A 25,832-nucleotide genomic window follows, 5' to 3' on the forward strand; every position below is an offset into this window, starting at 1 on the left:
ACACACCAGTTATTGGGCGAGAGGAGAAACAGTGATAAAGGGAGGGCTGGAAGATTAGATGATGTACTTAGTACACCCTTTCATATGCTACAGAAGATTCTTGCATGTTTTAAAAGACAAAATTTAAATTTAATTTTATTAAGTTAAATTTACCCTCATATTCAAATTCAAAAACCTTCTTAATGCATTGTTCCCTCTGGAGCTTCAGTCCTTGTTTGAACCTTCTGTAAGAGTTGCTCAGTGTAAAAAGAGTCTGTTAGTGTGAAAATATGGAACTCATAATCATAGTTTTTTTGGAAAGGGTTCAAATACACTGATGTGGAGAAAAAAAAAAGCAAATAATTTCGGGGACTTGAGGTATATTTTGTAGAACCGTTAATGGTTCAGGACAATGAATGAGCACTGCATTCTGAGCAACTAAATAAAACAACACAGTATTTAGCATCAGTGTATGTAAATCTATAAAGTGGGTATTTTTAGGGACTGAGCACCAACGGTGCATAGGCCCTATTGAAATTGCTCTTTTTCTTCTTAATCTTCATCTTCATCTCTAGAATTAATAGCATTTTTGAGGGTCTAAACATGCTCAAAATCTAACAAAACTTTGCACATATGCCAGAAATTGTGAAAATGTATGTTTGTTATGGGTTTCTGAAGTGGGTGTAGCAAAATGGCTCGACAGCGACAGCAGAGTGGCCCTAAGCTTTGTTTCATGAGTGTGTACAAAAATTGCCACACACATTAAAAATGCCAAAACCTGCAAACATTTTTCTTGGAGGAAAATTTGAAACTGAGCAGGAAGTTGAATATTTTTAACTTCTCTTTCTTCCTTTTCACCATTTTCAGGCGTTGTACTTTTAACAAACTCCTCCTAAGGGATTTTATAAAATTAATACCAAATTTGTGTATTGTCATCTAAAGCAGTGTTTCTCAACCACTTTTCTGGAGGACCATTAACACTGCATGTTTTGTATGTCTCCTTTGTCGTCACGCCCATTACAGGTCTTTCAGTCTCTGCTAATGAGCTCATGATCTGAATCAGATGTGTATGCTTAGGGAGAGAATGTGCAGAGCTGGTGGTCCTTCAGGAAGGTGGTTGAGAAACACTGATCTAAAGGCCTTGGGGATGTTAAATTGCAAAGATTTAGAGTTTTTGTGGAAGGGCGTATCCATGGTGACCTCTCAAACTTTAATGTTTTACCACAAAACAGGAAATTGTTTTAACTCAGGCATGCATAGTCTGATCTGCCTCAAAATCCAGATCAATGATGACCTGAACAAAATCCAGTTCCAGTCATAACAGCACCTGCTTGCAACTGAAAATGTAATGTTTTACACTGTAACAAACTCCTAGAAATGTTTTTAGATTGAATCCATGTTACCTTAGTTCAATAAAAGGCCTTTGTGAGGCCCAGTTTTAATCTTCATAAATTGAACTAAAAAATTTCCTTTGTAGATCATGTCTATATGTAAGCATATTTTATTTAAATTATCACATTCAGGTCAGTACTAAATACAAAAAAAAAAAAGATGCATTTTGTATCAACACTTTATTTTTGGTAAAATAATTAACATTTTACTGATTTTATGTATAATTTTTTAATGTCTCTTCATATTATCTAGTTAAAATATTAATTGGGGAAAACTGTTCAAAATAGTTCTTTGATATTTGGAGATTTGACTCCTATTTTGTAAATAGAGTATAGATAGAGTATAGTCGCTTCACGTTTGTTTTCCCTTGATACAGAGCCACACTGTCTTACACAGATGCATGTGTGGTTTCGCAATCCGCTTGACGTACTCTTCCTCCTCAGTAGTTTTCTAGGGTAATCGCCACTGAGTTTAACGTCAAACATTTTATGGACTCAAGCATAACATACTTCACCAAATAATCACAACATTCAATATGGTAAATGTTTATGGCATCTCAAAATCACATTGTTCAGAAAGTCAACCAGCAAATGGCTTACCTGTCGTTGTTAAACAAGACTTGCTGTTACAATTAAAATGTGATCAAATTTCAGATCTAACAGGGAACATGAGTAATCTCTTGCACAATCTGTTCATAAAATGTAAAGGTAACACAAAAGAAATGACATTTTAAAACTCAGCCATGTGTGCAGAGTTTGCCATCTGCTGTCTTTGGACTAAAACACTTTCAGGAAATTTGTCTTTGACTCAGCTTCCAGAAGGAAAAATCTGAGTATAACTGAAACCCAGATGCTGTTTTATTATTATTATTATTTTTCCACAGGTCAATTTGTGAGATAAACTCAGAGGCTGAGCTGTTTTCTCTTCGAGACAGCAACACTAAGCTGGTAGCAGCTCTTCATGATGCTAACAGCAGCATTGAACAATGGAAAAAACAATTAGCCGAGTATCAAGAAGAAACAGAACGCCTCCGAGAGCAGGTAAGGAACAATAATTGCTCCTAGTCGACATTTATAGTACTGCATTCGGATTAGTTTTACTTTCATTTTCTCTCATTGTACGGTCGAGATTAACACACATGTGATTTAAATGTTTAAATATATGTCCGTAAGTGCTTTATTCGTAATAATTATTATCAGTTTTTACCACTTGTATTTTGTTGTGCAAACACTTCTATATGGCTTACATGTTATGCTGGTGGTGTAACAAATATGAAACCTTTGCTAATATTTGATACAAGTTGTTTCATTGAATAGATTTTCCTCATATGCTATACAAGACCCCCCCCCCCCCCCTTGTTTTAGTTTTGCAAAAAAAGAAAGATATTGAGTAGAACAATTGCCAGGAAAGTCACTTAAGTTACCCAAACTGCGATCTGGCTTTCTGCTGTTCTTACGTTTGTACAATTGTTTGGGACAAAATAATAATTATTTTGCCTTTTATTTGTTATATTTTCCTAGCAATTTAAACTCTCCTTTCAATATGTACAATAAGAAACAAAAAGCTTGAATTTCGACTGCATGTAGTCTGTGGAAGTATGACTATGTGTCCAATGCTCGACCTACACACTACAACCACAGATATATTTCAGCTGCTTTTGTGGGGCACAGGGTTCAAACTGTCATGAAAACCTGGAAAAGTCATGGAATTATGACATGGCATTTTCCAGGCCTGAAAAAATTTAGTAAGTTTTGGAAAATTCATGGAAATTATTTTAACAAATATCTGTATACTTGAATTAGGGCTGCATGATATTGGATAAATCTGACATTACCATATTTTTAATTTCTGCAATATATATTGCGATGTGAATACAATTTCACCAGATGATTAAACAGGTTTACTTGGATTGATTGGGGGGATTTTGTAGAGGAGTGAATCATGAATAATATATAACAAATAAATTACAAGCATAGATAAATAAAATATAGTAAAGATAAAAGTGAATTATAGTTTGCATGAACACATTGCAATATTGATGCAGAAACGATATATTGTGAAGCCCTAACTTCAATATACATTGGTTGTATTTACTTATTTTCTGTCCTTGGCCAAAAACTTGCTCTCACATTGTTAGTGCGATGTAAGCATTATCAAAATTAATTTTACAAAGATTTAATAAAAATGTAAACAAAATAGATTGTTGCGTGCTCTATGATGTGCTGTAATAAATTTGAACGTTATTGTTTTTCTTATTATTTACCATGTGTAAGTAGACATTACATGAAACATTACGTCATAAAAATGTACTTAAAAGTTCTGGAAAGTCTTGGAAAAGTCATGGAACAATAAACGTGCTTATTTGCATCATCACTGGTAACAGGTAATGCTTGAAATATAAACGTCATGTCTGTTATCCTAAGATGCATCAATTACGTCAGGTTTCTGCTTTTTTTCTTGTGCTTGAATGTTAAAACAGCCCTCCTATGGATTATCAATCACTGAAATGGCCCTCTGCCATTTTGGGGTGAAGACCCCTGGTTTATTGGATAGATCACCCAGAATTGACATTTACAATGGGAACCAAATGATTAGCTCATGAAACATGCAGATGGCTGCTCTCAGCACAAGAAATATCAGATGAAGTGAGTCATACTGTTTTTAATCCACTTTTAACTTTAATATTTGGTATTTTTACTTTTTGCACTTATCTTTGGCATAGTGTCAGTGTTTTTTTGTTTTTTTTGTTTTTTTTTCTGAGAACTTCATCATTAAAGTACTCTATGTACTTTTAATGCCTTTTGTTACTGAAACCAAAGAATTTCCTTTGACTTTTGGGGAATATGATTGTTTGTCATTGGCAGTGAATTAAATTTCCTTTTGGTGGCTCTATTCAGGGATTTTACAGTGCTTAATTATGACTTTGTAAATATTTTTATTATTTTATGGGTGTTGTAATGAGTTCAATGAAAAGGCTGAAACAGTTACATATACATCTGTTCTAAAAATTGTAGCCACAACTATAATGCCTTATTTATATGGAGCATTGACATTAATGCTTCTTATTCATGTTGAATGACGTGATGTCAAGCATTGCTGAAACTCAGTTGTGTGTCTGTTGTTTTGCTTTGTGTCTCTTGCTCATGGCAGAAGTTTAAAAACTTTTAACTTTTCAAGCACCAATGCAGGCTTCAGCCAATCAGATTACTTTATGCAAATGTATAACAGACACTAACCAATCACACATATGCAACACCGGAGAATAACACCATTTAGAAAAAGCCTTCAAAATGGAGAAACTTTTTCAGGGTTCCTACAAGTCATGGAATTTTAAAAGGTCTGTTCCAGACATTAGTCAGGGAATTTTATATATACCAATCCACTTACATTATATACCTTAACCTATCATCACAAACCTTAACCAGTCATCACAGTAGTTCACAGTGGTATTATTGTTATAATACCTCCAAAACTTGAGCGTCTGTGCGCCCAAGGAGCCTCTTACACCTCCAAACGCCACCACACGTTCTTTGTTTGTCAGCATGTCTTCTGAGGCATAAGTCAATTATGTAAGAAAAAGACTGCGCAGCTTCTTCTAGTGGGACAAAATCTGCTTTTCTTTTTAATATTTGGCACCAGTTTATCAAGTATTGATGGTTTTGTTTTTTTGACTATCTTTGGGTGGAAAGGCTGCATTATACACAAATCTTTCATAAGATCTAGATCTTTTATCTAGTTTTTAATTGTATTAAATTTTATTTGCATCTTTGGGTGAAAACATAACTATTGTTCTCGGTGGTCTTTTTTTCATGCCATTGTATAGCTTAACCACTTGTCAACCAGCAATAATATATATTTATTTGATGACAAAAAATAAAATATAGGATTTTTACATCATTAAGCAGTATTAAGTTGTTTTTACAGCTAAGGGGCCGTTTACATATTGTCTTTTGAATGAGCAAATTTGTTATTTTCAATGAAGGTGTGTGGCTTGCACGCGCATATTGGGAACAGCGTATAAGCGGCAAAACGAGCTCGCACTTTCCAGGCACACCACGTTGAAAACATCTCAACTTTTCAGAAATCCACGAGTGCACTGCGAGTCACATGACAAGAGCTGACAATCAGCTTCATAGTTTGTATGGAATATACACGTTTCGGTAGACTAATTATTTCAGGCAAACACAGAAAACTCAAACACTGCAGTGCAGTAATTTTCTTCATAAATAAAACTGGTATCAGAGCTGCAGCAATTTCTCGCATTGATAATGGAGAAGGAAGTAAAGCGCTCATGCTTTCCACACACTTTTAAATGTGAATGGACCCTAAAAATTTATGGAAGTGAATGAGACTGGATGTCTTGACACATTGGGCTCTATCATACACTCTGCGCAATAAGACACGATTTGTTACTGTTTTTAAACCAGCGCAACAGTATTTTTCACGTATTGTGCCACATTGTTTTAATAGCAAATCCATTTGCGCCACTTTGTGGACTCATGGGTGTGCTGGTGTAAAAACGGGGTGTTGAGGCACATTGTTGGCGCGTAGCTATTTTGAGCAACCTAAATAGACTGCGTAATTAACCAACTAAAAGCAGGTCTGAAGTCCAAATGGATAAACACTGTTTAATACACATAGGATGTACAGCAATACACAAATAAGAAAAAAAATTAAGGATTAAAATGTTATAAAAATTATTACATTTTTTTTTTATTACTTTTTATTACTTTATTACTTTTTTTTAGTTTATTCATGACAATTTGCATTTTTATAATGTTATTATTACCAGTATTATTTATTATATGCATATATATATTAGTTTTAATAAAAACAAGTTTAGATTTGTCCACCTCTAGGGTTTTGAAGACATATGCATCACCATATGGAGCATAAGAATGTGTTTCTTCATTATTATTGTTCATTTATTCGTATGCTAGAAATTAGAAATAGTTTGGAAACAAATCTTTGTGCTTAACGAAATTAAATATGTAGGCTGATGGATGTCTTCAGTGGAGTGTGTTCCCATCGTTTCCTTATGCACGAGAGTAAAGGATTAAAGTAAAATGTGAAAGTAAAGAAGCCGAATGGAGGAGGTTTGTTCTTTATCGCCTCGCTGCAGATGGTCTGTTAATCTGTTTTCCCGCTAGTGAAGCGTTCAGTTTTTACACTTTTAAACGGAAAAGTGCCATGACCCGATGCAACTGACTCTTAAAGGGAATGGGAGATGAGACTCTAATTGGTTTAATGCACGTTATGCTCAAAACAGACTCATAACTCATTAAGAGAAGAAGCTCAACCCTGTTAGACCATGCACCGTGGCGCAGAGCATATTTTTTAACCTTAAAATAGCAAAAGTGGATTTACACACGCCCTTAATGCTTTTGCGCAATGCGCTTTACACTTTGCATCTAGATGGTTAAAGTAGAGCACATGAAGTTACAAAGGCGACATATCTCATTATATCAATAATAAAGTAGGTGGGTCATGGAAATTCAGCTTTTAGTCAGTGAAAATCAAGGAAAAGTCTTGGAATTTCACGTTTGACTTAGAGTGGGAACCCTGCTTATTCATGGTTGGTAATCACCCAGTGCTTTATAGTCTTTATATACATGTTACCTGAGGGGAATAAGCCTGGAAGGAGGTGGTTGGTAAATATGCTGTGTATAGGCAGAAAGTGATCAGCACGAAGCTTCAGATACGCCCTCCCACAAGCGTTAACCTCAACGCACCTCATGAATAGTGTGTACGTCATGTGGTTCAAGTGCCCTTTGCCCTTATCTTCTTTTCTTTGCCATTGCTGATAAAGATATCACTTTTAGGTTTCATTTAAGTGCCTCAAACAATCTCTTAAACGCTTTTTAAAAATATGATGTCATGACTCTCACATTGTTAAGAATGCTGCATTTAATAAAACTCTACCACTGGATATTGTCATCGATGTATAGTTTTTTTTTTTTTTTTTTTTATTCGATCAGACTTTTTTGTTTCCGTGTAGGCTAGTCAAAATTGCTGAACACTGGGCTCTCAGAAATTCCATATGTTTAAACCAATCATATGATGACTTTAAAATGAGTTGAGTCTAAGGGCATGTCTAATAATGATAGTGGAGATTTTAAAAAGGGATGAGTCAGGAGGTCCGGTTGGGGAATGCGTATGTTTGCTTTAGAGCCTTCACGTATCAACATTGCAAAATTATAGAACATTTATGAAATTGGCTTAGTGCACCTTTAAATGTACACAAGAGGATTGAGAGACGCAAGAAGAGCTCCAAATTATTCAGTTTTTTCCACACTGCTGCTTTTTTGAGGACAATATTAGGACAACAGCCACTTTTAAATGTTCTCATGTGTTAACAATTCATCTCAGCAGTTACTTGAGCAAACTGAATATTTCCCCTTTGGTAGTTTACAATGTTTTTACATAATCATACATAAATGATTTGCAATACTTTGAAGGTCTACTGAAACAGACATCAACCAGGTGACGTATATAGTTCAGGTCCTCGGAGAGCATGTACAGGGATATTTATAGGAAAAGACAATATGGCTTCATTGCCTGGAACAGAAGACAAATGACCATGGGGGAAATGAGGCCGCTAAGTTTCTCCTTAACAAACAGAAAAAAATGTCTCTGAATTGTGACAGCACTAAAAACCCGAGTGCAGAGATGGCCTGCTTTACTTTCCCTCAGGGCTGAGTGCGAGTGTAGTGTTGACTGTACATTATAATGACCTCTGAAGAAGAGATGCTAAATCACAGAAACTATGACTGTGTGGAAAGTAAAAGCAAGAATGTTGTTACGTTTGGCCTGAATAGTGAGAATGTATGCACAACCACACACAGTCAGAATTAGAATTAGAATCAGTTGAAATCAGAATTATTACCCCCCCTGTTTATTTTTTTATTGTTTTCTGTTTAACGGAGAAGATTTTTTCAACACATTTTTAATCATAGTAGTTTTAATAACTTATCTCTAATAACTGATTTATTTTATCTTTGCAATAATGACATTAAATAATATTTAACTAGATATATTTTTAAGACACTTCTCTACAGCTTAAAGTGACATTTAAAGGCTTAACTGGGTTAATTAGGTTAACTAGACATGTTAGGGTAATTAGGCAAGTTATTGTATAATGATGGTTTGTTCTGTAGAAAAAATTAGGATCGGAAAAAAATCAGCCTAAAAGGGCTAATAATTGTGTCCTTAAAATAGTGTTTAAAAAATTAAAAAACTGCTTTTATTCTAGTCGAAATAAAACAAAAGACTTTCTCCAGAAGAAAAAAAAACATTATCAGACATACTGTAAAAATTTCTTTGCTCTTTTAAACATCATTTCAGAAGTATTTAAAAAAAATAAAATAAAAAAACCAAAGTGGGGCTAATTGACCTTATTCTCCGCCGACGAGCGTGCACTGCCATTTGAATCTTTTTGGCACTAGACTTTCGGTGTCATTCACTTCCATTCATTTTTAGACATCAAAAACTGCTCGTTTCGCTGATTGATGTTGTAAACTGATATTTCCTTGTTGTATTATTCTACTTGGTCTGTATAGTCATGCAAACATTTGTTTGTAGAGCAAGTAGTTTGACCGTTTTTGCCGTTTATTATTCCTTGTCATTTCTCCATAGGCGACTGAAACGGAAGTTCTAAGACAATCGCGAAAACAGGCGCACTTCCGCATTTTAGAATAAGGTCGATAATTCTGACTTCAAGTGTGTGTGTGTGTGTGTGTGTGTGTGTGTGTGTGTGTGTGTGTGTGTGTGTGTGTGTGTGTGTGTGTGTGTGTGTGTGTGTGTGTGTGTGTGTATACATAATTGTTGTTGTTATTAGTATTATTATTTAGAATTTGCTAATTAATATTATTATTTTATTTTCCACCATTTCATTTAAATTGGATTATTATATATATATTTTACTATTGTATTAAAATACGCCTGTGAGTAGGTTATACAACATTAAAAATGACATAATATGAAGTTCAAACAGGCTGCAAAAATCAGCAAAACAAAAAACATTTGCAGTATTTTCTAAATTAGCGCTTTATAATAAATACTTTAAACAGGGGATTACCTTTAAAAGGTTCTTTAGAACTTTAGCTGACCATAAATCCCTAATAATAGGATATCTTTAAAATCCATGCTTCTAATATCAAAAATATTGTGGTCTTTTAAGTTACAGAAGGCTATAGCATCCTTATATAATATTTATTTTATTTTATTTATTATTTTTAGGTGCAAACAGGGTCGAAGATTCTGCTGCAAACCCAGTCAGTTGTCACAACAATTTGACTACAAGTACCTTGCAAAGTGGACTCTAAAGGATATCTTGCCATGATTCCAGTTTGAATTTCTTGACTTGAGATCTGCAAATGAAGGCAAATAAACTGGTGTATAACTTGGCAAAAAACATGCATTATAAAGGCCCATTCACTCTGGAAGCATCGTAATGGGATTGCTGTGTTTTGGCTGGTCAAGCACAGTGCAAGTTTTGCAGTTGCAGTCACTAAGGTCAAATGTTGCACATAAACGTAAGACTCAAACGTAAGACTCAAACGTAAGACCCAAACGTAAGACCCAAACGTAAGACCCAAACGTAAGACCCAAACGTAAGACCCAAACGTAAGACCCAAACGTAAGACCCAAACGTAAGACCCAAACGTAAGACCCAAACGTAAGACCCAAACGTACTATAAGACCCAAACGTACTGTAAGACATAAATGTAAGACACAAAAATTGCATGGGAGTGAGGCAAAACTTCATGAATGCAGAAGAATCTGTCTGAACTCGCTCTGCCTGTGCCCTAATTGCTGAGTAAGTCACCAACCTGCCACAAATACTGGGTTTAATTAAAAAGTGCAGTGGGCCTCAGAAACATAAGACTTGGTCGCATAGCCACCGTCGTGGCTGGCGTGCACCTCTCAACAATTTTATCTACACAGCGCAACGATGCGTATTGCAAGCTCTGTGATTTGTCTGCTTGGTAGTGGTAACGAGTGTGGGGAGTGCTGAGAGCTGCGAGCACGTTAGAGCGAGTGTTTACAAGTGTTGCATCCTGTGAAAGAGCTCCAGTTAGAAATTTTTGTTTTGTATTTACCATATGAATAAAGTTGTTGCACTTCCGCCGGTTTCCGCCTCTAAATGAGCGAGTTTTATCTACTTGTACATTTAAGGTAGCATTTAGTAAAAACAAAACACTCACAAAAAAACTCAACTCGGAGGAACATAAGCTACTGCCAGCTAGCGTTTCAGAAGTGTTATTGCAACACAGCACGCAGTGTGGTGTAGAAAAGTATAAATCAGCCTATACGTGACTGTTTTAGTGAGCCGCAAGTTAAAAAAACGAGAAGTTTTACTGGCCTGCACAGACTGTAGACCCTAACCTGGTTGTTTTAACACCTTTGAGAGGCAGGTCTTTTCATCCTAAATAAGTGTCTGATCTCACAAATGTGGATCTATATAAAATTGTCAAGGATTTGTTGAGATCTGCTAACTCCATATTGAACACTTAAGGTCATGATTGTCATTAAAGTTCATGTGCATGTAAAAGGAAACATCCCTAAACTTTTGTTCTTCAGTAGGGCTCAAAATGACGGTAATTGGGCAAAATTAATAAATGTGCGCTACTGACTAATTCATAAACAGATTAGACAAAGTTAGTTCAGGCTGTAAAAAGTTTTTGAGTTTAAGCCTTTTCTTAGACATAGCACATTCTCCATTGTTTTTCAGCTTTTGTACAGATTGAGGGCTGAAATTGATGTAAGATGTTGGTTTCATGTTTCAGGTTGCGGAGCTGGAGGCTCAGAGCGGGGTTTCTGCTTTCAGTGAGATGGGGAATGAGGAGCTCACACAGTCTATAGCAGAGATGGAGGCTCTTATCAAAGCTAAAGATGAGGTAAAGATTACTTCATGAGATCATGATAACTGACAGAGCAGGATACACTTTTAAACTTCTTATGTATTCTCAATTTTCATTTAGGAGCATTATTAATTTTACATTTGCATAATTTGATGCAATCAACGGCACCCTATTGTTTGGTTTCTTGGCTGCAAATTGAAGTCCTCTTTTATTTCTAATGTGTACTATTAGTCAAAAAGGTACAAGTAAGAGTTTTTGTCCAATGCTCAACAAAATGCATTCATTTAATAATAAAAAAAATACATTAAAAGCAGACAACTGAATTAATGTTTGCTGAAAATAAAAACATTTTATCATTACATGAATAAATTATTTTAAAAGACATAATTCAGAATGAATAACATCATTCATTCATTCATTCATTTTCTTGTTGGCTTAGTCCCTTTATTAATCCGGGGTCGCCACAGCGGAATGAACCGCCAACTTATCCAGCAAGTTTTTACGCAGCGCCCTTCCAGCCACAACCCATCTCTGGGAAACATCCACACACGCATTCATACACTACGGACAATTTAGCCTACCCAATTCACCTGTACCGCATGTGTTTGGACTGTGAGGGAAACCGGAGCACCTGGAAGAAAACCCACGCGAAGGCAGGGAGAACATGCAAACTCCACACATAAACACCAACAGAGTCGAAGTTCGAACCAGCGACCTTCTTGCTTTGAGGCGACAGCACTACCTACTGCGCCACTGCCTCGCCTATGAATAACATCTTGAAAGCAAAATGAAACAATATTTATATACAATATATCTCTTCACTTTATTTAGAATTTTAGGGAGGATGAATTATATATTTTTTGACAATAAGATTGTTACAAAATAATTATTATATTATTTACGTATGTATGTATGCATGTCCTATTTAAATTAGTGGCTTGTAATTGTCAAATTAATTAATTTTTATGATAGTATAGAATGTTTATAGCAAAATGTATTTTGCAGGAAATAAAGGTCCTGCGAAACAACAAACCAGACTTTAGTGAACTGGAGAAGGAAAAGCAAGAGGCCAGTCAAAGGATGCAGGTAAATCCCTCTATTTTGTACTTAATATTTGTAAATGCATAACAGCAGTATTTTTTTTTGCCAGTTTAGGACTTCATCAGCTGCATTTCCACTGTCAGGTCACTGCGAGCCAGGGCTTTTATTGGGCCGGGTTGGGCCAGTCGCCCAGGAGGTTAAACAGTGAGGCCGAAATCATGTCGCATTTCCACTGTCAGGCCAATAACTCGCAGTGCAGCATGCAAACCCCGCCTCCAGAATGCCCCACAAATGGCAAAAAAATAACACACACATATACATGCATGTAAACGCGCATGTTTCATGCACAAACACTCCTTTTAAACTTGACAAAAACTTTCGGCAACTGAAAGTTACTGCCGAATGTGCCTTTAATATGGTGTAAAGATTATTATGTGTTATTGAAACCAAGTAGGACTCAGCAAGGAAATATCACTTATTAAATTAAAACTACTTTATTTATTATTTTATGGAATATCTTAAACTGACCATTAGCTATGTTTTTCCTTTCCCTTATTCATTCATTTTTTTGGCACATGCACTCGTGCGTGATGGGAATACTAGTGTAATGACAGCAGCACACCATCTTGGAAACTCTGCTCCTGCTTTCACTCCATTTCGAAGCCCTAGCTGGCTGGCTTTGGCCTGATTAGGCCCCGGAAGTGACTATGGAAATGCGACTGGCACTGGCTCGCTCTCTTTATGTGCAACAGTGAAAACATGGTTATTGTCTAAGGGCATGTTTGCACAACAATTTAAAAACTGAAAATGTCTAATTTTTCGACTGCATTTTCAAAATGATCCCTATTCACACAGATATGCGAAAATGACTAAAACCCACAGCAGCTGGCAGTGGCCCTGTGTAACCAACAAAGAATAAATAAAATAAAAAATTAAGCAAGCAGTTCCAAAAAGGTCCTTGCACCACCAGTAAAAAAAGACCAGTAGTTTGCCATAGTTTGTCAGGAAGTTAGAGGAAGGAGGACCCAAATGCAGAATGAGAACAGGGGGTGTTTATTGACAATAATTGGACCTGGTCCACACTAGCTCTGAAGCCTTAACTTCTCGCTACGAGTACAAAATTGATAGTTGACGTTCAACTTAGTAAAAATAAATTATAATGAGAGTGGGTTGTCTGTAATTTATTCAATACTCGTAATGAGAGGTTTCCTAGCAAAGGTGCAGGAGGAAGGGAGAATACAAGGAAACAAAAACATGCAATTCCTATCGGTGCATAACCACTACAATGTAATTAGATATTGACAAAATCTGAATTGGATAAAACAGATTTTCTGTAAAGGGGGTGAATGAGAAGTTGTAAAAAGTGGTATGCTTGCTTAAACTATCGAAGCTCAAGACTTGATAATGTCTAAAGGGATTAGACTAAAAAGGGAATTTTGGTGAAATGTTAATTCAAAGTTGCTTGTGAGCAAATAGAATTACAATTCAATGTAATATTGTGATTTTTGTGCACAACACAAATGGAACATTCACTTTATTATTGTTAAACAAATTGTAATTTGTATTAATAATAATAGTGAACCAGTATTTCCTTTTTGGTAAAAGTGTAATTAGTTATTACATAAAAGAACAGTGGGTTATGTTTTGCTTTAAAGCAAACTGTTAGTAAATTACAATGTACGAAAGATAGTACAAATGGGGGTAGAGAATATAGAGACCAACAAAATGCAAAGATGTTAAATGGTTAAAATCACTTTCAGGTTCTCAAACAGGCACTGCATTTAACCACCGTTGCTAATCGTTAGCCTTGCAGGCTAATTCATTAATTAATTAATGTTTCTAGGTTTGTATAAATGTAAACAATGTAACTGTTGGCGTAACGCGCAGTTTGTTTACATGTGCTGCGCATGCGCAGTTCAGACTTCCCTCGGAAGAGATGGTAACTTCCGGTTATGTGCGGGTCGCCAGGCAACCAGAACAAAGGGAATGTTAGAAAAAGTGAATCTTTGCACGCAGCCCAGATTCAAACATTAAACACGAAATGTCGGCGCCTTTCTATGCAATATCATGCATTATCCAGCGATCATAAATGGTTTTATGATGTGGGGTTTCACACTCTGTCCTTCAAGAGCAGGCTTAAACTTTGAGAAGCAGTTTAGTAATGCACGAGTATAAGGCAAAACACACGAGTGCTCTCTGCGGATCCTCTGTGTGTGTGCGTGCGTGCGTGTATGTATGTGTGTGTTTTTCTAAGACGTAAACGCAGCAGCTTTCACTGTTGGGCACAACACCTTAACTTTACAGATGCTGTTTAAATCATGCTAAAACATACGCGATGTTACCTGAACTCTGTTCAGCAAACACAGTTATGCTTTTAGCTGTAGCTTAAACAGGGAGGGGGATGGCTTATTGGATTGACGATGGAACACGCAGCGACAACCAATCTCTAGCTATTAATAACTGCAAAGCCGATCAAAAATAACACTGGGACACGCAGTGAAACTTTTTAAACTTAAGGTAATTAGAAGCTGAGGAACACGCTCAGTTCTAGCTTGATATGAGATCTCTATCGGCTCGTGGCTTGTTATGCTATCTGAAAAGCACTGGGACACAGTGGTTCAGCGTAGCAAAAAGTTATTTTATAAAAAGAACACGCTCTATTCTAACCTTTATACAATCCTCACAAAGCAGTTCACAGATGTTTAAAACTGGAAGGCGGGCTCGCAGGTTGCAGCTCATTCATTCATCCATCCATTCATCCCACAATATGCTTATGCTCATCTCTGTTAGATTTCCTTTGTAATAAAGAAATAGTGGCTTGTATAAATTAATTATCTAGGTTACAACTTGCCTGCATTCTCCACCATTATATGTAAAAATACATATTTCATGCTTTGTTTATTCTCCACAAATAAACATGTAGCAAATTATAATAATAATGCAGATTAACTTGCACGCATATCCACATTAATAATCTGTGACAAATTATAGTGTAGATTAAAGTGCTTGCATATCTACACCATTATTACTGTAGTAAATTAGCTCAAGGTTATTCTTCCCGCGTCTTTCCCGCCGTTATAACGTTGCAAGTTATGATGTAGATTTCAGTGCTCGCGTACCTTCTGGACCATTATATAGCGGACTAGCTTAGTGGGAGGAAGATTCATTTGAACGGAGCTTCAAATGAATTGACTCTTTAGGTCCGAACAAACGAATCGTCCAGCGATGCTATCAAAATATAAATCCATAAAGTTGAGCAGGGTAGCAAGATCAAAGTTTAAGACATTAGATTCATTAATATACACAGGCACCTTTCTTTATACAAAATTAAACTTTATTGACTAATCTAACAGAAACTAACACCTAACACAAACACACATTCATACAAGCATAGGGAAGAGTAACTAACGTGAGGTAAGTGGTTGAGAAGGTGTAATGATGGAAAAACCTCAGAGTTTGTAAGCACAAACCAAGCAAACCAAACGTAATCAAATTCAAAATAACCCTTCTATTGTCTCTTTAGGGTTGAATTTAGTTCACACCAGTTTAGATGTTGGGAGAAAGGTGATACTTGCGGTCTGTTCGTGATGTCCGAGCTCCCGTTGTTGAGCCAGTGGTTTGGCTGTTTGATTCAGTGAGTCCGTGTTTGAAGTTGAAGCCGCAAAAAGATTTTTAACAGTGAAATGTCCGAGCGCGGTGCGATTAATCCTTTCCGTCTGGGTTTCTGCCTGCTTTCTTGGAGGTTTCTCAGTTTCTCTAGAAGTTGCAGGTAGTTTGAAGACAAAACAGTGTGGTTCAAAACAGTAGTTCAAAACAGTGTGGTTCAGAGCAGAGAGGGGGGTTGCTCAGGAGTTGCGGTTCAAAGAGAGACGGGGAGAGAGAGGTTGAACAGAGCGGGTGCGAAGAGAGTTTGAACAGAGAGAGGGTTTAGCTTGATCCTAAACTTTATAGGGGGGTTCGGATCCACCCTCCATGGAAAATTGACCAATTAGAAGCTAACTTCCTGAAATAATAATTTTACAGCTCTTTGTTTGAGGCAGAAGAATTTGCATAGGCAGATTTTATGCAAAAATGTTAAAATCTCTTAAAATGTTAATATGTTGCACTCATATTAAAATAAAATGTCAACGATCAATTTTCTACAGCCATTGAGCTTTCCGAAAAGTCCAAACTTGAACTGCTTATGAGTTCTTTTCGCTTTGGTGGTGTCAGACATTGTATACAGAGAAATTAAAACCAAAAAATATATACAGGAGAAAGGGAAACTTTGCAAAACACATGATTACACAAAGAGAGTAAAGTTTATATGAAACATCAGTCTTGGACAAGCAGCTTAAAAAGTCCTAACCCGTTGCTGTGTTTAATGATGCATGGCACATTCCTTTTGGGTTGTAAATACCTTGGAATCAGGTTTAGAGTCTTCTCTGGGTTTTGGAAAAGTAATGTAAAACAGATATATGTATAGGTTTTTTACTTCTTTTCTGTCCTTGGTCAATCACATACTCTCACAATATAAAGTGCAGTGTAAGCATTATCTAAGTCAATTTTACATTGATATAAATTAAAACTAAATAGATTGTTGCATGTTTTACGGTGAGCTGTAATATATTTGAACATGCATTGTTTTTCTTTTACTACACATATGTAGACATTGCATGAAACAGGTCATGAAAATTTACTTGAAAGTCTTGGAAAAATCATGAAAAAGTCATGGAATTTTAGTAGTAAAAATTAGGGGTGTTAAAATTAATCGTTTCTTTGGTGCACCGTGATGCAGACGCGGACAATTCTGTATCGGTTTAGTAATAATCATAACCGGTTTTTGTGTACTGACGTCATTTATCTCCTATACGATATGTCGCTGTAACTTACTATGACGACGGAGATGAGCGCGAGTATTTACAATGCCGAAGCTACTTAAAAACGCAGAAACTCTGCACAATTTCACTGCGTGTGTGTAAGATCAGTGAGTGAAAAGATCAGTCTTTCACTGACAAATAGCAGAAGCCCCTATTTCACTGCAATTAAGAGAATGAAAGTACTCCATTTCTCTCTCTTCTCTCTCTCTCTCTCTCTCTCTCTCTCTCTCTCTCTCTATGACTCACTATGGGCCAATTGACCTGCTGGTGTGACTTTTCCTCTCCTCTCGGCTGTTTTACAGCGATACTTCTGGATACAGACATGAGCGCGTGCCTTCAAAGGTTTCTCCACCATGTCTATCATGGATCAGATGTGATCGCCACTGCCGCAGCGCGCAAGAGCCAATCGCAGACATTTTTTTTTTTGAGGGTGTGATTAATCAAAGCGGTGTAAGAGAACCTTGTAGACAAGGATCAGAAAGCGAGCGGGATGTTTATATTTGTTTATATGAATTGCTATAAATGCTTGTGTTGTTTAAAGGTACAGTTTATATATCTGACTGTTTGTATTAAATGACAAAATTGCATTACAAATAGTATATAAATATATTTATACATTTTAATACAAGAATTCTGCTGTGAAGAAAATATAAAACTGTCAATGCACGTGATGCACCGAGATATCAAATTAAAAGGAATCGATGGCATGATAATCGTAACTGAACTGAACCGTGAGACCAGTATAGGTTCACAGCTCTTGTAAAAATGTGCATGAACACTGTATAAATCTTACGACGAAACATTAGGTGATCAGGTTACATTGTAACTCTGTGCCACAACAACACCTGATGAGATTTGCAGTGATAAACAGTTTGGCTGCTTACACCAGACAAAACATGTCAGAAATTTAAATACAGCCATTTAGAAGTACAGAATAGAACACCTCCTGCACACCCAACGAAATGGTAGGCTTTATAATGTAATTAATACATATTGAACCTCTTTAACATTATTAAATGATCGTGCTGAATCACTGATGTGTTACAGTTCTAAAATTTCATTTCAAATGTTTTATTTTATTTTCAAGATTTGAGGTGAACTATCTGCTGCTGCTTTCAGTAGTATGGCAACAAATGTCATGTAAAACTCACATTATTAGCATTTACCACTGAATAAAGCACATGAGGTGTACTTTAGATGATCATTGTCAGTGTTCTGTTGTTAAGCTGCAAGAAATAGAAGCCATTTCAAAAATATTTCAGCTTTTGGTTAGAACAAAAACTCTTTATTATGGAAATGATTCCTTTTATTATGTGCTGTTGCTTTTATTTAGAACACCGTTTCAATCAGCCTTTAGGCTCTACAGTCAGGCACAGTTCTGTTGATGTCATCAATCTGGCAAACTGAACTTGCATGTGTTTTGACCCAAGCGTGCAATACCTAGTTCAACCACTGGGTGTCAAACTTACATACTGCACCTTTAAGGGCCTTAATCCTTTTATATATAATTATTAAGGGTGGAGCCGAACCCGAATACGGTATTCGGAAAGGCACGAATAGCGTGTTTTTACGAATACTTATTACGAACAAATACTTGAAAAATTATTTGTATTCGGGAGCAAGAAAAACATTATATCAAAAATCAGCGTTTCCTCATGAGACCACAGTGCATCCCCGAGTGAGTGAGTGAGTGAGTGAGTGAGTGAGTGAGTGAGTGAGTGAGTGAGTGAGTGAGTGAGTGAGTGAGTGAGTGAGAGAGAGAGAGAGAGAGACGCTCAGTCAGAAGTTGGAGTGCGGGGCGGAGGTAAAAGGTGTCTGGCACAAGCTTCTCCACAGCAACAGACAGAGAATGCTCGGCTGAGCGAAAAAAATACTTCACTGCATCACTGTTTTTGTTAAATAGATTTTTGTACCTTAATTGGGTTCCAGATGCAGTTTATAAACTTGTAGCGGAGTTTGATTGGGATATTCCATTACGCTGCATTTTTGAAGTTTGCAATCGGGTGCTCTGTTTACGCAACGTTAGCTCTGTTAGCGCGGTAATTTAGACAATAGACTGTTGACAGAGTAACGTTAACGTTCGTTTATAAAGGTTAAAACGATGCTTGTGCAGTTGTGTCGGATAGTATGCACTTATGGGAGTTATATGGTACGTCTAAATTACTGTCTTTTGCAGACAGCAAGATATATGCTATAGGCTAGTTAACCTTAGCATAGCTTCCCGTCACTTTTTATTAACTTGAAACTCCTCAAATACATTTGGGCACCCTAAAAAAGAGTGAGACTGTTGCTGAGCCATTTCTTGGTCCTCCACCAGTCAAAAAACAAAACAAAAAAAAACCTTCAGGTTCTGTGTGGAAGCATTTTACAGTCAGTGGTGCTGCAGATAAAACAAAGGAATACTGTATAATGTGTGCAAAAGTGAAATCAGCAGAAGCAGAGATATTAAACACCTGTCAACATCTTCTATGCATAACCATTCATTCATTTCTTTTCGGCTAAATCCCTTTATCAATCTGGGGTTGCCACAGTGGAGTGAACCACCAATTTATCCAGCATATGTTTTACGCAGTGGCTGCCCTTCCAGCTGCTACCCTGCACTGGGAAACATCCATACACTCTCTTTCACACATACAATAGGGACAATTTAGCTTACCCAATTCACCTGTATTGCATGTGTTTGGACTGTGGGGGAAACCGGAGCACCCGGAGGAAACCCACGCCAAAATGGGGAGAACGAAGCTCGAACCAGCAACCTTCTTGCTGTGAGGCGACAGTGCTACTCACTGTGCCACCGCGCAACCTTCTATGTAATGTATTATCACATGCACTAAAAGCATCCTCTCCTGATACTGTCTGTGAACCCCCCACAAGCATCAATCCCCTCAGTTAGCACAGCTATGTTCTGCTAAATCCTCCACAAGCACCAAACCATCAACACAGCCACATTCTGCCCCAGCAAGTCAGTTTCAAACATAAAAAACAAACAAACAAACAAACAAACTTTGTGTCTGTTTTGTGGCAGGCAGATGATAATAGCAGGGCTGTATCTTTTAGTATTATATAGAATACTTTTGTTCTGCCAGATCTCCCAGGCAGGGTTTTATTTAGATTTATTTTGTTAATTTTAGTTTTTGGAATTCTGTCCATTGGAAAGAAGTTCTTTCAGAAGAAGAACAGTTTTTTGAAGTATTATTTGTTTTTATTCTGTCTATTCAGTGTCCTTCAACAAGAATGGTGGTGGTGGGGTTCATAATATTCACAATGGTATTTTATTAGTTGTTGGTTTATCCATGGATGAGATAATGGCTTCTATGTTATTTTCTTTTCAATGACATTTCTTATCACATGTTCAAAAACAACAACCAATATTGCATATCTATAATTTATATAATTAAACAATACTTTCACTATAACGTAAATTAGAAGTGTAATAGAAAAAATATATATTTTTGCGCCATTTTGAATTTTACTCGAATACAAATACAAATACTTTTCCCCCCTCAACAAATACAAATACAGATACAAATACCGGCTGCTCCGCACATCCCTAATAATTATGTTGTGTAAATGTCCAAAAGGCATTCAAAACTTTCAGTTTTTAAATTGACAGTGTTTTTTTGTGTGTGAAAATGCCCTAAATGTGATTATATTACAGTATACTGACCTCAGAATGAATGTTTGTTTGTTTTGGCATTAGGACTTGGAAGCTAAGAACTCGGAGTTGGAGAAACAAGTTGAAACAGCGGAGAATGCCTTAGCTTCTTCTAAAGAAGCCCAGAGCAGGGCAGAAACGGCGGTGCAAAAGGCCATTGAAACACTAGATGTCAAAATCTATGACTTAAATGACCTTCGACAAAACCTGGCCAAGCTCCTGGACAAATGACCACTACATTTGGACAAATATTACATGGTAAAACTGCAGTTTTGAGGTTGATAAAAACTTTGCTGGAATCTTCCCCAGCTGCACAAGTGCACAACGATTCATCATGGTACTAGACTGGTAAAAAAAAACTCTAAGACGTGAATAAGTAGCATGACAAGCTATTTAGGAGAATATTTGCACCCACATTCCATATTTGCTGCCCGAGAGCCGAGATTAATGGGTGTAACTAACAAATTTCACATGACGACCAGAGCCCGTTTGCTTAAATTAGTCATGAGGAAAATCATATTGAACTTTCTAAAAGAATTTAAAGTGATAGTTCACCCAAAACTAAAACTTCTGTCATCATTTAGTCATTTGTTTCAAATCTTTATCTCTTCAGCTGAATACATAAGAAAGCTGGAAACCTGAAATCATTGAATTTCATTGTTTTTTCTGCTATGTAAGTCAATGGTTACAGGTTTTCAGCATTCTTTAAAATATCTTCTTTTGTGTTCAGAAGAAAGAAAGAAATTTGTAAAAGTTTGGAACCACTTCAGGGTGAGTAAATGCTGAGCAAATAAAAATTTTGGGGCGATCTGTGACTTTAAGACTTGGTACTAGATTATGAAAATAGCTGAAGCTGTTGTTGAGTTCTGTGATTTGGTTGTGACTAGTTTTCTAAAGCAAAACTTATAAGACTTCCTTTAAAACAATTAGCTTTATGTTAAAACAACAAGTGAAACAAACATGCTAAATGCATTGGCAAAATTTGCATATCATCGATCACTTTTTGTCCACAGGAAAATGTTCTCAAACCACATTTCATATGCTTCACATGTGATTTTTAAAAGGACAGGTCACCTAAAAATAAGCATTCTGTCATCATTTACTCATTTATTTAGAATTAATCATCATATACACATGAGTTTCTTTATAAGCCTAAAAGTAGACATTGGGAAGAATGTTGAAAAGTATCAGCTATTGACTTAAATAGTGTTTTTATTTCCTATGGATGTCAATAGTTACCAGTTTCCAACATTCTTCAAAATACCTTATTTTGTGTTTAGAAGAAGGAAAGAAACTCATGAAGGTTCAAAACCACTTGAGGGATGGTAAATACAGAGCAAATTTCAATTTGGGGCAGTCTGTGACTTTAAGACTTGGTACTAGATTATGAAAATAGCTGAAGTTGTTATTGAGTTCTGTGATTTGGTTGTGACTAGTTTTCTAAAGCAAAATAAATAAGACTTCCCTAACAGCAAAAAAAAAACAAAACAGTTAGCTTCATGTCAAAATTACAAGTGAAACAAACGTGAAATGTTTTGGCAGAATTTGCATGTGAAAAAACAAATTGTCGATCACTTTTTGTTCACATGAAAATCTTCTCAAACCACATTTAATGTGTTTCATGTGTGATTTTAAAAGGACAGATCACCTAAAAATGAACAGTCTATCATCATTTAATCATCATTTACTCATAATTTGAGTTTCTTTCTTCTGTTAAACACAAAGGATGATATTGTGGAGAATGTTAAAAAACAGCAGCTCCTGACTTCAATAGTGTTTTATTGCCTACAGTATAAATGCCATTGTTTACCAGTTTCCAACATTTTTCAAAATATCTTCTTTTGTGTTCAACAGAAAAAAGAAACGTCTACATAATAAATCTTCATTTCTTTTTGGGTGAACTATCATTTTAATGTGAAGCCGGTGTATGTTTTTTTCTGTAAGAGTTTGAAAAATGTTCTGCAATATAAGCTCCTATTCAATGTATTAACAAGTGTTATTGTTAGAAACATGATTAGAACAGAAGAAATAATAAAAAAAAATCTCTTTACGAACACCAGCATGGCTCTGTTAGGACGTTTAAGTGATTTAATGGCTTGTTGAACTTAGTTGCTCTTACATGCCTCATAAATTAGCTTAATGTAGGACTCTGTAATTGACAACTAGAGTAAGGAGGAAATCTAAGCACACGGCACTAACAAAAAAACATGATATTTCTCTTAGTAACAACTGCTAACGAGGGAATCGTTACCTTAACTTCCCCTTTTCATTCAATTTAGCTTTCACTGTCAGATTCCATTAGTTCAAAATGGCACTTCTAACAGCAATGACCCTTTAGGAAAAACACTTTCGCCTTTTTATAAACCACTATAATTTGCAATACCTCAGCATGCATCTTTATACTAAGTATTTTTTCTTCTTGTTTCTGAAAATGTGTTTTTAGCCTGTTAACTGTTGAGTTTACCTTGCTTGGACATCTGTATAACCTCAAAGACACTTGCACATTTGCTATTTTTCTATTGTGTGCCTGCTGTTTGTGGTTTTTATATGAATTCCCAATAAAAGTATTTGCTTCATGTTTACCTGTTCTTTAATTTCACCCCTTTTTTGTCTCCCAATCCCAAAGCCCCCAAAATATCCATTATGACTCTTAATGAATATTGATGCCTATATAAAATAGTTTTTAATTTATTTATTTGGTTAAACTGCATGTCATGGAGTACAAATTAATGAAGAAATAAAGTGCTGCTCTGGTTGCATTAGCTGTGTTTCATTGTAATGTTCAATTAGAATAATTAAGGCGCATTTTGGAATTGTGATGCTGTGGTTTTTAATTAAATCGGATCCAGAGATGTTTTTTGAATGTAATATATAACCAGAAATGTTGTTTTACTGTAGATTTATGAATGACATTCAGTAACATCTGAAAACGGAACTGACACAGTTAAGTAACTAGAACTTCTATGTTAAGCTGCTTTGACAATCTACATTGTAAAAGCGCCATAGAAATAAATATGAATTGAATTGAATGTGAAAAATAGATATGCTAATATTTTTAGTGAAGCTGATATGATGTAAGCCAGTACTCTTAATAATAATAATAATAATAGTAATAATAATAATAATAATAATAATAATAATAATAATAAAAATCATAATAATAATTTATTTTAAGTTTATTCATTCATTTTCTTTTCGGCTTAGTCCCTTTATTAATCAGGGGTTTAAATTTAACATTTGAGTTAATTGAAAAAATTAAGTAAATAGGCTTAATATTGATGCATTATTTTGCAAAGTATCTTCATATAAATTATTAGGGATGTGAATTATTTTTTTTCATAAATTATTCATCCATATTTACATGTGGTTTTGTTCGATTATTTTTTTTTATATCTTATAAAACATTTCCTTGGCGCTGGAAAAATTTCCATAGTTAAAAAATGTCTGGTTATAAAGGATATATGTCTAGTACAAAACTGTTGACAGTTTTGGATACCTAATATACTTATGCATTTTTTTATCTCAAAGATGTGTGCTTATTTTTTAAATGCTAATTTTGGGACAACTGCTACCGTTTCAACTTCAGTTGACCCAATACTGCCATCTAATGTAGAGTGAAAGTTCACCTCATCTATATATAAAAAAAGCATGATTGCTTTTGAATTAATATAAAAACAAACAAGCAAAACGTAATTCAGTAGTTCACCATAAAATTTGTCACTTCCTAAAATAAAGCACTTTGGTTCCAAATGGCTTGACTGCAACTCAGAACCCGTTACAATGGTTGTCTTGGAGAACACTTAATATTTAATGTCTCCACAACAAACTGATAAGTCATTGGTGCCCCCTTCGGCTTTGTGTTTCCACCTGAACACATCAGGAAAACAAGGTAACATTTATTTCATCTATTAAAGTTCACAGCTAGTGTAAACTATACTATAAGTATATTGTATTTGAACAGGATTTGTTAAGAGCAACTGGCACAGAACTGCAAACTGCTTTAAACCTTTCTATATATTTTATAGATGCGTATTTGTAGTTTCTATTGATTCGTTTTGTATTAAGAACTTTTTTCGTGAAGATATGAAGATGCTTCAATCTAGGATATCAAATGTACCATTTTTGGACGGATCAAAAGACATGTATGGGACAATGAACAAAGGCCACTTTAAATTAATTGACAACACAGCAATGGTGAACAGAATTACTGTATATCGTCCTGTTTCACCACATTTCCAGTATGGAGAGTCGAAAAATCTGGAAAAGCTCCAGACAGAGACAGCACTGTCCTTTCCTTCCCATCCACCTGTATCTCTCATTAAGCCAAAGTTAACCCACCTGACGATGCAGAGCACCAACTTTAAAATGCCTTCTGGAGACATGTGTGGAAACTTCGAGACCACTCACGCAGATTTTAAGCCCATGCCCATGTCCGCAGCCCAACTATGTCGACCCACCACCGCAGGCTGGATAAATTTGCTGGAAGTTAAAAGTCCAAAGACGATGTACAGTTCCTGCTATACTAAACATGAGGTGTCACCAATCCTCAAAGCGAAGGAAACGACACAGACAGGTTAGATGTCTAAACTCTTAACACATTCAATTTCTCCAAACACACATTGTATAGGCTGTCTAGCGTCCACCTTCTGTTTTTTGGGAGGCATATTAAATCGCTTTACATTTTATATTCTTCAATTGGCCCAATGTGTACCTGCCATGTGTATAAAAAGAATGCTAGTTGTCAAATATATTTAAATACCCTGAAAGAGTCGTGCCTTGCCATCCACAAACCTCACCGCACATAACTGAAACGAAGAAAAGGTACAAGGTTTGAACCATGAAACTGAAATGCCTGGTTTTAGACCATAATAATTCATATGTTGTAGTAGGGCCTTCTTTTGCAGACAATACACCATCAATTGGTCTTGGTAATGACAGATACTACAGATAAGTCCTGAACATTGGCCAGATAAATTGTGAACTATTATTTTTGCAGAATAATGGCCAGGTTATTATGTGATGCTGGTGGCATTTCCTGACTCT

The 25,832-nt window shown here is 35.9% G+C and overlaps 2 protein-coding genes across 11 annotated transcripts in view; both read left to right on the top strand.

The window, feature by feature from the left end:
- homer3b (homer scaffold protein 3b) overlaps positions 1–23,371 on the top strand; it is an 81,927-nt gene extending 58,556 nt beyond the window's left edge. For 4 of the 10 annotated variants that reach the window (XM_087272013.1, XM_087272014.1, XM_087272011.1 and 1 more), the window contains 4 exons: positions 2,255–2,411; positions 11,160–11,270; positions 12,240–12,320; positions 20,835–23,371. In XM_087272013.1, the coding sequence (XP_087128139.1) occupies positions 2,255–2,411; positions 11,160–11,270; positions 12,240–12,320; positions 20,835–21,020 (535 nt within the window). In that variant the 3' untranslated portion in view covers positions 21,021–23,371. 10 annotated transcript variants of the gene reach the window in all.
- Positions 23,372–24,607: 1,236 nt separating this feature from the next.
- Positions 24,608–25,832, top strand: part of si:dkey-13m1.5 — a 15,785-nt gene continuing 14,560 nt past the window's right edge. Inside the window, exon 1 of the mRNA XM_087273507.1 lies at positions 24,608–25,362. Coding sequence (XP_087129633.1) covers positions 24,873–25,362 — 490 coding nt within the window. The 5' untranslated portion in view covers positions 24,608–24,872. The remainder of the gene's footprint in view (positions 25,363–25,832) is intronic.

This window comes from Danio rerio, chromosome 11 (genome assembly GCF_052040795.2).
Source record: "Danio rerio strain M-AB ecotype USA chromosome 11, GRCz13ab, whole genome shotgun sequence".
Taxonomy (NCBI): domain Eukaryota; kingdom Metazoa; phylum Chordata; class Actinopteri; order Cypriniformes; family Danionidae; genus Danio; species Danio rerio.